This window comes from Musa acuminata, chromosome BXJ2-10 (genome assembly GCF_036884655.1).
Source record: "Musa acuminata AAA Group cultivar baxijiao chromosome BXJ2-10, Cavendish_Baxijiao_AAA, whole genome shotgun sequence".
Taxonomy (NCBI): domain Eukaryota; kingdom Viridiplantae; phylum Streptophyta; class Magnoliopsida; order Zingiberales; family Musaceae; genus Musa; species Musa acuminata.
The window spans coordinates 20130421-20144780 of record NC_088347.1 but is presented as its reverse complement, the minus strand read 5'-3'; the positions used below and the strand labels follow the sequence as shown (position 1 = coordinate 20144780).

General features: G+C 41.0%; 2 protein-coding genes across 6 annotated transcripts; one reads left to right on the top strand and one right to left on the bottom strand.

Annotated features, from left to right (window-relative positions):
* Nucleotide 1: 1 nt before the first annotated feature.
* LOC104000053 (probable pectinesterase/pectinesterase inhibitor 51) lies at nucleotides 2–2366 on the bottom strand. Its single transcript, XM_009421991.3, has 2 exons — nucleotides 1317–2366; nucleotides 2–787 (listed from the first exon to the last, which is right to left on the bottom strand). The coding sequence occupies exons 1-2, from the start codon at nucleotides 2293–2295 to the stop codon at nucleotides 96–98; spliced, it is 1671 nt and encodes a 556-aa protein (XP_009420266.3). The 5' UTR covers nucleotides 2296–2366; the 3' UTR covers nucleotides 2–95.
* Nucleotides 2367–9778: 7412 nt separating this feature from the next.
* LOC135624416 (NAC domain-containing protein 82-like) lies at nucleotides 9779–14360 on the top strand. 5 transcript variants are annotated; one of them, XM_065127987.1, is made up of 7 exons: nucleotides 9779–9936; nucleotides 11483–11693; nucleotides 11815–11992; nucleotides 12212–12489; nucleotides 13157–13489; nucleotides 13574–13979; nucleotides 14079–14360. In XM_065127987.1, the coding sequence occupies exons 3-6, from the start codon at nucleotides 11836–11838 to the stop codon at nucleotides 13943–13945; spliced, it is 1140 nt and encodes a 379-aa protein (XP_064984059.1). In that variant the 5' UTR covers nucleotides 9779–9936; nucleotides 11483–11693; nucleotides 11815–11835; the 3' UTR covers nucleotides 13946–13979; nucleotides 14079–14360. The 5 variants fall into 5 exon arrangements, with proteins under 5 accessions (XP_064984059.1, XP_064984060.1, XP_064984058.1 ...); XM_065127988.1 differs by having other exon boundaries at nucleotides 11810–11992; XM_065127986.1 differs by having other exon boundaries at nucleotides 11483–11992.

Here is a 14360-nt window from a genome sequence, read left to right as displayed (position 1 = left end):
GGAAACCTACAGTCCTCTGGATTTTATTGTGCATATCATAGTGTATTATAATAATATTCCAGCTCAAATCGCATCACAAGACAGCAGATGTTGTTCTATAGATCAAAGGGAATCCATTGATCCCCCTGAATAAAGTTCTCCACGGAGTAGGCTCCTAAATGCTCCGCCGGGATCTGGCTGCTCCATGGCACTCTTGCGGTCACATTAGCTCCGGGACCAGAGCTTCCGAACTCTCCGTAGAACAGCGTCTGCAGCGCGAAGTCAACGCTACCGTTCCATGTCTCCCAGCCCTCCGGCCTCACGATCTCCGCCAAGTTGCAGTCGATGAACACCGTCCTCGAGTACTCCTTCCATGGCCTCCCGAGGTACACGCGGTGGACGTCGGGCTTCGAGCGGTAGAGCGCGAGGTACTCGTCGCTCCCGTTGATGGCGCAGTGGTCGAACACGAAGCCGGTCGACTGGGCGGGGTCGGTGCGGCCGTGCGCGGTGACGGTGTTGGACTCGCCGTGCTCGGGGTTGAGCTGGCGGGGGAGGACGAAGATGAGGCAGTCGTGGAAGACGGTGGCGGAGTTGCCGAAGATGAAGTCGACGGTGCCGGCGATGCGGCAGGACTTGTAGAACTGGCGGAGGGAGTGTGCGTAGAGGGTGTCCTGGTGGCCGAGGAACTCCACCGACTCGAGCACGGAGAGGTCGCTGTCGGAGCGGAAGGCCACGGCCTGGTGCTTGTCCGGCCCGGCGGTGTTGGCGAAGGTCAGGTTCCGGGCCATGAAGCCATCTCCACTCACGCCTGTGGACAAGCAAACAGATGAGAATCGGTTACACTAAGCGATAGGAGTCGAACACTTTATGCTGTCCTCTGCAAGCAGATGAGGTCAAGCATCTCGTGACTGTGATTGAGGATACCGTGACCCGTGACGAAGGACAGAGACAAGCTCTGATCGAAACTGCAAGGAATTTGCACCCATGAGAATGCAGTCATCCATAGTCTCTGCCCAGAGACTTCAGATGCACGCGTGGGACAGGTTTTGCTGTCATCAAGGTCTCCTCGCAGGGAAGAAGTAGGTGATGACTGCTGCATCAAGTCATGGCAAGTCATAGCAGTAGGAAGACGTCGTTTTCGTTATTAGGGCTTATGATCTAGTATGCGCAAAGCTTCCGGTGGAGCTCTATAAATTAGATCTACGTCCCGCCATTCAGTGCATGATTCATGCACTGACATGAGTTATCGTCATACTGTAATCTCTTACCAGGATTGGACTGCGGATTCGTAGCGAGTTCTTATTGATTGCACAAAGGAAACTATAAGTGGTACTCACCGACGGTGGCCGTGTTGTAGGTGGAGACGCCGACGGTGTCGGCGTTGAGGGAGCCCGTAATGACCGTTTTGCCCATGCCGTCCCCGATAAACACCAGGTTCGTCTTCACGAACGGCACCCGGACCGTCTCCTCGTACACCCCTTCCTTTATGTAGATCACGTACCGACCGGCGCTGTACTCCGGCGCAGCGTCGACCGCCGCCTGAACCGCTCCAAACTGGCATCCGCCCTCCTTGCAGACCGTTGCGTCCGGCGGTGTCCCCGGCCGTGGGAACTCCTTCCGGGCGGCCTCTCCGCTTGGTGACGCCACGGTGGCGTCCGGCCAGTACCCGTCCCTCTCGGTCTGCGGCGGGGCCCAGAGCGAGATGTTGGCACCGTAGCGCTGCAGGGCGGCCACCATGGCGGTGGCGCCGCCGGTGACGTTCGCGAGGTTGGCGAGGAAGGCCATGGCGTCCACCACCTGCTGGGTATCGTTGACGTACTTGAGGGCGGACCAACAATCGTACTGGTAGAGCTCCGCGGCGCCGGCAAAGGCGCGGGCGTCGGCGAGGGCGCCAGCGGGGACCGCCAAGGAGGCGGCTGCGAGGCGGTGGTTGGAGAGGGAGAGGAAGTCGAGGCAGTTGCGCGCAGCGTTGGTGTGGTTGAAGTTGGAGGCGGAGGCGTTGAGGATGGCCTGGGCGTTGGCCCGGGCGGTCTGGAGGCCGTTTGATGCAGCGGAGATGGCGCCAAGGACGAGGTCGAGGGCGGAGGGGTTGGCGGGGAGGGATGGGGAGAGATGGGAGAGGGTCGACTGGCAGAGGTCCGGGGAGCGGGTGGCGCAGCAAGCCTGGCGGATCGCGGGTGAGGCGGTGGGTGCCGCATCCGCCTTGGGGCTGGGGATGGGGGCGTGCCTGTGGTGTTGACGGCCGTGGACGGCGTCGGAGGAGGTGGAGAGGAGGAGGAGGAGGAGGAGGAGCAGCGGGACGAGAGAGGAAGCCATGGTCCGACGGAGCGGCGGATGGACTACCAAATCAATGGGATATTCCCAGTGTAATCTTTTCACACGCAGGGGGAAGATTTAAGGTTGTATCACGTGGGCGTGCTCACGGGAGAAATAGGGAGGGTGGACGACGTGGCCTTACCACCGCAGAGAGCGGATCAAATTGTTAGAAACTGGAAAATGGAAACAGAGAAAGAAAAGAAGGGCGAATTCGTTATAAAATACTCATATTTTGAGTACTTTTCTAATAATACCCGTCTTTTCAGTTTTTCTAAATAATACATCTAATTCCAAAAATACTTAATTTTTCTGAATTTTTACTTATTATAGTATTTTGATCTATTATAATATTTTTGACCTATTATAATATTTTAATCATCATAACAAAAATATTATAAAATGAATCAAAACACGTTACAAATCATTTGATATACAATAGTAAGTATTTATACTAATTTAGAAACAACATCATTCAAATAGAAAAAAAATATATTATAATATTTTGACCATCACAATAAAAAATATAAAATCTAATCAAAAATATTATAAATGATCAAAACGAACTCCTAATGTCAACCAAACTATTTACAAGTCTAAAAGTATGATATCTTTTTTACGTGTAATATCAACCAAAGTTAAATTTATGATGTTAAAAAAAGTTAAAAGATTTGATAAAAAAAATTTTAGAGCTATTTTAGGTATTTTAAATTATGAGTATATTTAGAAAAACTAAAATTAAAAATATTAATTGATAAATACTCAAAATATGAGTATTTTCTATAAAAATTATCGAAAAAAAGAGAGTTTCATCTTAATGGGTGATAAGGGGAAAAGTCACCCATAATTGAAACTCATCATGGGAATATTTTGCCCATATTATAGAATAATCCATTGAGCCTAACCTTCTAAAAGCCTACTAATTTGTTATTATTTAAGTCATTATTGTTTACACGTAACTCCACTTTTCACCTCGATCCTAATTTAAATGTTAGAGGGACCAGGTTAGGCACCCTTCTTGATGCTTGTCTTCTTGCAGGTCAGCCCACCAAAGGACACCTGAGTCACATTTTCAACCATTTTCGGATTTTTACATGCGGCCCAAAACCGAGTTGATTTGACTAAGACGTCACCAACAATCACTATATCATTTTGGTTCTAAAAGGAGGGTTACTGTTGTAAGAACACCATACTACTGACCCGCTTAATGAGCGCTTAAGCAGGGTGCTTTGTTGTTAACCCATATCATCTTGAGACCAATAGTTGATGTTTTCAACACTCGATACCTTTACTGCTACCCAAATGCCTATACAATATTAGTGATTATTTAATGATCTTAGCTTCTCCTCTCAAATGGCAACACCCACCCATATGCTAGTGTTGACCAAGGTCTCTCGAGCCTAAGACATGCCATATTGAATGGATGATATCATATGATATAAGAGAGATGACATACTCTTGATTAATCAAGCTTCGATGAGGTGAGTTAAGTACCACTAGGCTTGGCATTGCATAGTAAATGATTAATTATATCATAGGCTCTTCAATCAATTGCTTCTTAAATGCTTATCCCCTCGAGAGGCTAAATATATTCTAGTTAGGTGTATGGGAGAATGTGCGGTGAACACATTAGAGGTCAAACGCTTGTATTCAAAGTCCTACGACATAAATACTATTAGCCAATATTAAAAAAGGTAAGATGACTTATACCCAAAAGTGCGATAGGTGCTAGTGGTATACAGATCTCACACCAACTGATGGTATACCTCAGCCTGATCGATTATGGATGACCCTTTTTCGGTGAAGAATGGACCTCCTTGGCCCTTTTCCATCAACCTCAAAGCAACGCTAATTCATAATAATTATGATAGACTACTTCACAAAGTAGATTGAGGTCGAACCACTCGTCTCCGAAAGACAAAAATTATTACTTGGTTTAAAATCTCAAAAGCCAATATCACCAATAATGAGACACAATTCAATAATCATAAGTTTAAGAAATTCTAGAGACTTAAGAAGTGGGTAAAGGGTACTTAGGCCGAGGAGTTATCCAGCTTCCTATGGACCTCATGAAAGATCCAAAGACTAGGTCGGGTGATTTGAGGGTCACAGAATATATTCTCCTTGACCTCTAGTCTTGGATGTCTTGCTTTGAATCAGGCTAGAGCAAGGAGGTATCCATACTCGAAGGAGGATTTACCCGAGTGAACTAGCCCTTTACAGCCGATGAAAAATATGTATTTTTGAATAACCTCAACCTCTCGCTTCAACTATAGGGCTACCTTGGCCATAAGCTAGTTAGTTATCTTCATGACTTGGAAGTTGCTAGTTTTAAGTGCCCTACAAACTAATCATATGAGTGATTACATGTGTGACATGCTATACAGTTTTTTTAGTTATTATTATTATTATTATAGTATTTTCTCACTTTATATTGGATGATAAATATATTGTAATATCTTTGAATCTGTGCAATAAGAATTGGATCATGATTAGATCATGATCATGATTATAATTCACCTATAAACACAGATCCTAAATATTTTCGATCATAGGTTACTTGAGAAGGATATCAAGACAACCAAACAAACCGAAGTATATACTCGTCCATCATATGGATATTATGGATATAGTGCATGTGCTCATTTGAGAATGAGTTTACTAAATGATCCACTTACGAAATGCTGGTTGGTTAATAATGCTTTATCATCAGACAGTAATTTCGTAGTCTCAATTGTGTGTCTGGTCCTTGTACTTGAGATATCAAAGATGTCTTGTATAAGTACTTCACTTTTTGATACCGAATTTATAGGTCTGGAGGTTCTAGATCTGACACAATCGATCATCGAGAGTGATAGCCAACTTTACGAGGACAATTGAGTGTTAATAGAGAATCATCCACTATCATGAGGGGAATATCCCATATATTCTCATTCAAGCAAATCCCAAGCTAAGGTCGATCAGATTATGATAAAGCCGATAAGTATAAGATTCAGATTGAGAGAGAATTTGATTAGAGTGAGACTTAAATAGATTTTGTATGAGCCTAATAGTGTCATGCCCGATATATGATTTCTGAGATATTAGATGGATGAGGAATTATAGAAACATGATAACTGAGATCAAATAGGTCCAATTGATTAGATCTTCTTGTATCGTCTAGGGACTATGACATAGTGGCCTAATACACTTGTAGTTGATGAGTCATGTAAATTATTATGGGGATAATAATTCACTGAGTCAAAAAGGAGTTTTGACAAGTGCAACTCATGACAAGCTTGGTATTGAGCTTAGAGGGTCACACATGAATAGTGGATGACACGTTGAATAGAGGATTGAACATATGATGTCCAATTAGCCTATGTTTTACTAGATCCTTTGGGTGAGACCTAATAGGGCTTAGAGTGGTTATTGGATGAGGATTCAATTTCTATTAAACTATGAATAATTGGATGAAGATCCAGTATCCAATATACTAAGATAATTAGATGAAGATCCAATATCCAATATGGCAAGATCTATTAGGGTTAAGTTTGTTGGGAAATCTTAGGAGTGACATCACATGCGCAGTGGAGGAACAAAAAAACAATCTCCAATTCCCAAAGATATATTCGTCGTTGTGTGAAAATTGGTGTGTAAAATCCGCGAAACTTATAACTGTGTATATAATAGATTGTGTTACCTAGGGAGATCGTATATCCTTGTATCTAAGCAGATCTCTAGGAGAGGGTGAAGGAGGTCAAGTGCCCTCCTCTCTAGTGGTGATCCACACAATAGGGCTGCAACGACACTCCTCAAAACTCTAGACCTGCTCTGAGGTGGAGAAGGGGAGGAGAATAGGAGAAGCAATCAAATGCTCTAGTTTATGAACCACTGAATCCCTTGTATTTATAGAGGTCCCTTGTCAACTTAACCATAATAGATCCACCCCTATTAGGTTTTGGATCTCCATCCAAATACCCAAGCCTCTTAGATTAGTGTATCTTTATCCAAGAATCTCTCATGAGCTCTTATTTGATCTCATCCATGGGATCCAATAATTCAGGGGCTTATTGGATATCCAATAATATAGGGGCTTCGATGGATATCTCATATCCGAACCTCTACTCATCGCAACGCCTACTATATGTGTGTGACTCTCTAGGCCCAATATCAAGCTAACCATGAGTCATACCTGTCAGAACTCCTTCTGGCTTAGTGAATTATTATCTCCATAATAATTCACTCGACTCATCGACTCCGAACGCACTAGGCCACTACGCCGCAGTCCCCAGATAATACAGGAGAATCCAATCCGTTAGACTTGTTTGTCCTCAGTTATCATGTACCTATAGTCCCTCATCCATCTAATATCCTAGAGACCATATACCGAGCATGGTGTTGTCAGACCCATATGGTTTTTTACTCGAGTCTTGCTCTAATTGGATTCTCTTGGAAAACTCTTACTCTCTCAATCCGAATGACCTTGGTCAGGAATTTGTTCGGATTCTCTTGGAAAACTCTTACTCTCTCAATCCGAATGACCTTGGTCAAGGATTTGATTGAGCAAAAACACATGGGACATTCCTCTCATGACATCGAGAGTGAATGATTCTCTATCGACACTCAATAGCCCTCGAAAGGTTGACTACCACTCCTGAAAACCGACTGTGCTAGATCTGGGATATCCAAACCTATAAGTCCAATATTAAAGAGTAGAACACTTATATAGGACATCCTTGGTGTTTCAAGTCTAAGGACCAGATACACCATTAAGACCACGGAATCACTATTTGACAATAAGACATCATCAACCATCCAGTATTTCTTAAGCAGATCAATCAGTGAACTTATTCCCCAATGAGCACCTATATTGTATCCCTAGTATTCCCACACGAGCAGCTATGAGGCTAACTACATCCATCATATGGACGGGTATGCAACACATCAGTCTATCTGATTATTTCGATGTCCCTCTCGAGTAACCTATAATTGAGATTATTTAGGATATGTGTTTAAAGGTGAATCGGTCTCATTATCATAATCTTATCACGATTCGATTCTCATTATACAAATCTAAAGAAATCACAATATATATATGCATATATGCAACAAGCAATATGAAGTGATAATATCAAAATATAATAAGTAAAAAGATTGCATGTCAAGTCACACATGCCATCACTCACGTGATTGCCTTGTAGGGCACATATGACTAGCAATCTCCCACTTGACCTAAAGTCAATCTCACCTATGTGAATGATCTCCATCAGACCCTTGTGACGCTCAAAGACAATATAAGATAACGGTGTTGTCAGTGGATCTGCAATGTTATCTTCAGATGGAACTGTTTCCACTCCTATATCTCCTCGGATCACGGTCTCTCGGATTAGGAGGAACCTCCTTAGAATACTTCTGATGAGACTTGGGTTCCTTCACTTGAGCAATTACCCCGTTGTTGTCGCAATATAAGGGAATATGCTCCTCACTGCTTGGCACGACTCCTAGATCTATGATGAATTTCTTCATCCACACTCACTCTTTTGTTGCCTCTATTACAACAATTACTCTGCCTCTGTGGTTGAGTTAGTAGTAGTATATTGTTTAGAACTCTTCCAGCACACTGCTCCTCCATTCAAGCTGTATACATACCCTGAATTCGACTTGCTATCATCGACATCGAATTGAAAACTCGAGTCCATGTAGCCTTCAACCCTGAGGCTACTACCTCCATATACTAGTAAAAGATACTTAGTCCTTCTCAAGTACTTAAGGATATATTTGTTGGAAAATCTTTGGGGGTGATATCATATGCGCAATGGAAGAACAAAAAATAAAATCCCATATTCCCAAAGAGATGTTCGTTGTCATGCAAAGATTGGTACGCAAAAATCTGTGAAACTTAAAACTACATATAGAATAGATTGTGTTACCTAGGAAGATCGTATATTCCTGTTTTCTTGTAGATCTCTAGGAGAGGATTAAGCAGGTCAAGCACCCTCCTCTCTAGTGGTGATCCACAAAGCAGGGCTGCGACGACGCTTCTCAAAACTTCAGACCTACTTTGAGGTGGAGAGGGGGAGGAGAATAAGAGAGGCAAGCAAAAGCTCTAGCCTATGAACCACTGAATCCCTCCTATTTATAGAGGTCCCTTGTCAACTTAACCCTAATGGATCCTTCCCTATTGGGTATTGAATCTTTATCCAACTACCCAAACCTCTTAGATTAATGGATCTCTATTCAATAATCTCTCACGGGCTTTTATTGGATCTCGTCCATGGGATCTAATAATTCATAGGCTTATTAGATATCCAATAAGATAGGAGCTCCGACGGATATCTCATATCCGAACCTCTACTCATCGCAGTGCCTACTATATGTGTGTGACCCTCTAGGTCCAATATCGAGCTTGTTGTGAGTCATACCTATCAGAACTCCTTCTAGCTCAGTCAATTATTATCTTCATAATAATTAACTCGACTCATCGATTACGGACATACTAGGCCACTACGCCGCAGTCCTCAGACGATACAGGAAAATCCAATCCATTAGACCTCGATCCTCCTGACAATGCTCTCTCTCTTGCTCTCGGGCTACGCAAGGACAGGTCCTTGATCCTCTCGACCATCAGTTAGCTAAGAGTTTGGAACTTAGATGAATTAGAAGAGAACAATTTCCTAACTTTCAAGGAAAAAGTTGTCTAATGCTTTAAAGATTCGAGAAAAAAAGTGAAAGGCAAAGGGCAATAAGATCAACGAAAGCGGAGCTCAAAGGGTAAAGTGAGCCTACCATGTAAGAGGGGGGCCATCTTATAACTCTCGGAGCATCACTTCACCTCCCAGAGTATTGATTCGACTCCCAAGACTCCCGCTCGACGTAACACTTAGTGATTTTCTCACGAATGAAGGTTTGACCAGGGGAGAGTTAACATTCCTTAGGTTAAGTACGAAAAATATGCTTGAGATGCTTTCGTTGAGCTAAGCATAAGAAACTCGTTCAAGATGTATACCTTGGGCTAAGCATAAAAAAAATGCTCGAGATGCTTTCCTCAGGCTAAGTATAAAAAATATACATGAAATACCTCTCGTGAGTTAGATACGATAATACGCCTAAAGTATCCACCTTGGATTAGATAAGACTATATGCTTGAGACACAGCCGGACACCGGACACGATTTATAACAAATTACTTAATACCAAGGGAATACCCGGTGATCTTATTGCATATCAACCCACGGATGGACACCCGAGTCACCTTCTCAGCCGTTCGTTGGTTGATAGTGTGGACTCGATTATTCAATGGACGGCACTATTCAATAGATCGGAAGCGCACTATTCAATGGACTCGATTACTCAATCATTCCACAACTTGACTGTGAGCTCAAATCTGATCCGAGTTGAATTGGGTTGGATCAGATCCAACCCATCAATAGATCCGAAGCGCACCATGATTCCACGCACGGTCGACTCCTTCGACCATCCCCATTCCGATTGCCCAATGGGAGTCGAATGAGTGCATACGAAGTATCGAATCTGCGGGCGCCGTGTGCTCCCTTTATAAAACCTCAACTGCCCCCTTCGTCACTTCTTTCCATTTCTCATTGGGTCGACGACGGCGGGCTGATCAACGCTTCCATCAAGTTCCCCCAGGCTAAGTTCGTGATTCGTAAGCTCCGATCTCTTTATTGCCTCTTTATCCTTCGATCGATCTTCGATCTGCGCTGTTTCTTTCATTATCTTAGCAGAAATTTAGGGTTTTTTTTTTTCTTTGTCTGGCTTTGATGTTGGTCTGTCTTTAAAGCGATCCACTCCTTTTGTTTTAATTATATATCTTTTTTCCTGTAAGATTTTCGGGTTTTGTAGCTCTTTTGATCCATGTGGATGGATGGTGTTGAGTAATTAATTCTACTAATCCAGTCGATTGAATCTGAAACTTCTAATAGTTGTAATGTTTTAGGAATTAGGTTGTGCATGGTACTTCGCTTGTAGATCTACACGAACATAAATGGTCATGACCTGTTGTTCTACTCTAGTCCCACATGCTAGAACTACAATATTCATGTATCTTTTGTTTACTTTCATTCCTTTTTTGTGATTCAGATCTTCCAAATCTGGTATGTAAGTAGATACGAAATCGAGTTAGATATATATGATTCAAATTATTAGTTCGCTAATGATCTTTATCCATATATGGTTGTCTGTCAAAGAAGTTCAATATCTAATTTTAGTAAGATCTTATATTTCTTCCCTTGTTTCCTTCTTGACGTTCAATACTTTCCAATGTATATGTGCCGTTACTTGATGATTCTTGTCCTTTAATTATGTGCAAATTGATTCCTGTCCTTTTTTGAATTTCAGCTCTTCCAAATCTGGAATGTATGTATTTCTGAACTCGAGCTAATTATATACGATTCATATTATTAATTCACTAATGATCTTTATCCTTATATGGTTGTCTGTCAGAGAAATTTAATATCTAATTTTAGTAAGATCTTATTTTTCTTCCCTTGTTTCCTTCTTGACGTTCAGTACTTTCCGATGTATATGTGCCCTTAATGATTCCTATCCTATGATTATGTTCAAAATTGAATTCTGTCTCATTTTCTGCAATGATTTAAATAGTGTCTTTGTTACCATCATTGCGTTAGATTTCTTTGAGTCTACATTCTTCCTATACTGAATGATTATTACACTTTGCAAAAATTATATCATACTTGAAGTGTTGCATCAGAGTGTCATGTCATTATTGCCAGTATCGATTGGCAATGACCTTGTCATTTGTCTTGTAACATTTCTTAGTGTTTGCATTTTTAGTATTTGTGTCCAAGCAGTATGGTCTTCATCTGTTATGTTTGCAATACAATCTACTTCTGCCATCAGATCTCCCATGTTAATGTTCTTGATTAGGCAATGTTCTTTTTTTATCTTTGGATGTTCTTTAAAATGGTAAACCTTAAATTTTCATGTTCTTTACAAAGTTCAGGCTCAATTTCTGTTACAGATCTTGTTTCTCATGAGTATGAATCGTGTTTTAATCTCGTCCTGTAGTATGTTAATTTTTCTGTTTCTCAGTCATGCCGTATGATGTTGCTGTCGTGTTTACAATCGTCTACAATGTTTTTGAATTCCTTCTTATTGCTTATTGAATCGTTGTTAATTTAATAAAATGTGTGGTTTTTGAATTTCTTGTAACATTAAGTTGCTGCTTACAGGATTCTGCTTGCATATCAAATGTCTTTTGACATCAGAAAGGACTATCCTCGGTTTCTTTGGTGTGACTTTTGGTTTGTATGCCGTAGTAGGTTGTGGTGTTCTCGTCGAGTAAAATTTCGGCACTGGACATGATAGATAGTCAGAGGTTTTGGCTTGGAACTGGACTTAATAGATAAGGAATTTGTGAAATTTAGGTTAAAGATTTGATAGGTATAAATTTTTAGTTCTGAGTTTATAAAGATTATTACTGCTATGAAATTGAGGACAGCCTTGATAAGCGCAGTATTTATTCTCGTTGGACTAATCACATTTCAAATCTCATTTAGTATAGACAGGAAAGATCTTCATTTTGATGGCGAAGGCCTTCCTCCCACCGGGCTTCCGTTTTCACCCAACTGATGTTGAACTTGTTTGGTACTACTTGAAAAGAAAAATAATGGGAAAGCCTTTTCATTTTGAAGCTATTGCAGAAGTTGAACTGTACAAATTTGCCCCTTGGGATCTTCCAGGTACTATATATTTACATCTGATCCTTTTTCTAGATACAAATATTATCTCACTTCTAATATGTTTAACTTCAAAATGCCTAGATTTGCATAGTTATTATTTCTCAATGATCGACTATGATCACCTAAGCAGCCCTGATTCAGTATGCTTCTTTTGTATGCACTTCTCTTTTTTCTCTTGGATCAGTGTTGTTTCTAAATGGTTAGTTTTTATCTGTGCAGACAAATCTCAGTTGCGTAGTAAAGATCTTGAGTGGTACTTCTTTTGCCCTCGAGATAAAAAATATCCTAATGGCTCTAGAACAAATCGTGCAACTGGTATTGGTTACTGGAAGGCTACTGGAAGGGATAGATATGTGATTCATAATTCTCAGACTGTTGGGATGAAGAAGACTCTAGTTTTTTATGAAGGGAAGCCTCCAAAAGGCAAAAGGACTGACTGGGTGATGTATGAGTACAGGCTATTAAATCGGCAATTGGTTGAGGCTGGATTCTCACAGGTTTTGGGTGTTTCTTAATTAGCAAATCAGTTATATTTCTTAATTCCTTTGCTCTCTCATTGTGTGTGTTAATTGTAAGACATTAAAAAAATAGTGTATCACCATTAATGATTTAGGGAATGTCAATGTATGTATGCTTACCCCAGCAAGTTAAGGGGTTGTTTGTATGACTTGAGCCTTGGTCGTTCAAGTCATAAAAGAAGCAAACATGCATAATTTACATCCATGTTTAGGTAAAGAAGTTGTAGTTTGCTAACTAAGGAACATTTTAGTTTTCTGGAAGTGACATTCCTAGGCACCTAGGATATTGTTTGATATATATGATAAGTCCAATTCCTGGGTTCAATCGGTCTATTTTACAACATGTTCATGAGGCTGCATTCCATGAAAAATTTTAATTCGCCCTATGAAAACTGAACAAGCATGTTTAGGAACAACTTGTGCAATTGACAATTGTCTTGACAATCTAAATCTCTGAAAATATTTTTCTTCATGGAATTTGGGACTCCCATGTACTGATCTTGTTTGCAATATCATTACGTATAAGTTTTCTTGTCAGTTTCAGTCAATTTGACCATTCGTTTAACAAAAAAAAAATATTATGTTACACTTGATTACCATGCATTTTCTCATGTATGAAACTCAACTTCCTCATTCAACATTACAGGAAGCATATGTTCTCTCCAAAATTTTTCAAAAAAGTGGTCCAGGTCCTAAAATTGGGGAGCGATATTGTGCTCCATTTAATGAAGAGGATTGGGAGGATGACACAATCACTGAGAATTCTTTTCCTCTTCCTTCTGTATCTTGCCCAAATCCGGAACCATTAGTCAATCAGACTATACTGTTGGATCCTCTTAGTCAGCAAACTGTGGCCTCCAGTCATGTTGAGGTGCCTTCTGATCCTGATCTTCTTGATGCTGATGGAATATGGCTGGCCGAGGTGGCAGAGATTCTTAATAGCTCTCCACACATAGAGGCTGCTGGTGACACATTCATGGTTTGATTTCTTTTCTGAATACGTTGATGCAAATTCATGAATTTTTGATGTTGTTTGTGATCATCTTTGTTAGTTTCCTTGCAGATGTCTGACTTGGCCATTCTTGATATGAATGTTAACGATGCCTCTGCAGTGGATCCTGAAGGAATTTATGATGAATTTGGGAACCTCTCTTCTCATGCAATGAATTCTGGCAATATCAATCACCCTGAGAATGTTCTCTGCGAAACTGCCTTGCTTCCTATGTTATCAGAACTCGGTAGTGAACAATATGTGGAGCTGAATGATTTTTGCTTTACTAGGGATAACGACTTCACTGAATCCATCATGCCAAATGTTCCATTTGTTCAGCATGCATCAGCTCATTGTTCCACATTTCAGAACCAAAGTCCCATGGCCGATCTTATCTCTTACTTTGACAATGATGTTGTACAAACCTCTCCTTGCAGTACCTGATATTATCAGCGAAGGATCTTCACGGAATATCCAGGTGCATATTTAGGTTATATTTTTTGTTGCTTTTATCAATTTATTTTTTTTATAAATATAGCTTTTGTGGTGGATCTAATTCTTGCGATTGACTTATCAGATTGAAGATTTTTTGAGAGCTATGCCTCATCCGAATGCACTTATTTCTGGACACGAGCACCATCATCTGTTGCAAGAGTTCCCTTCGGCTCGTTTCAACGGGCCCTTTTAGTGATCTGTTTTATGTCATTAAGTCATCGCTTGTCATAATTATGTGCCTATTGTTGTCGAGAGATATTGTAAGATAAGGAATACAGACAATTTCAGTGCATCTGTTGTGCACATGAGGGAGATTTCAACTCTTGAAGACGGATCTATATAGGACATTAAAGTTGATGTTTTA

Bases quoted from the DNA above. Each gene is read 5' to 3' on its own strand.
- LOC104000053 (XM_009421991.3), bottom strand. From the start codon at position 2,295: ATGGCTTCCTCTCTCGTCCCGCTGCTCCTCCTCCTCCTCCTCCTCCTC. The intron at 788-1,316 runs GTGAGTACCACT...GCTTGTCCACAG, and splicing joins CTACAACACGGCCACCGTCG to GCGTGAGTGGAGATGGCTTC.
- LOC135624416 (XM_065127987.1), top strand. From the start codon at position 11,836: ATGGCGAAGGCCTTCCTCCCACCGGGCTTCCGTTTTCACCCAACTGAT. The intron at 12,490-13,156 runs GTTTTGGGTGTT...TCAACATTACAG, and splicing joins TTGAGGCTGGATTCTCACAG to GAAGCATATGTTCTCTCCAA. The intron at 13,490-13,573 runs GTTTGATTTCTT...GTTTCCTTGCAG, and splicing joins CTGCTGGTGACACATTCATG to ATGTCTGACTTGGCCATTCT.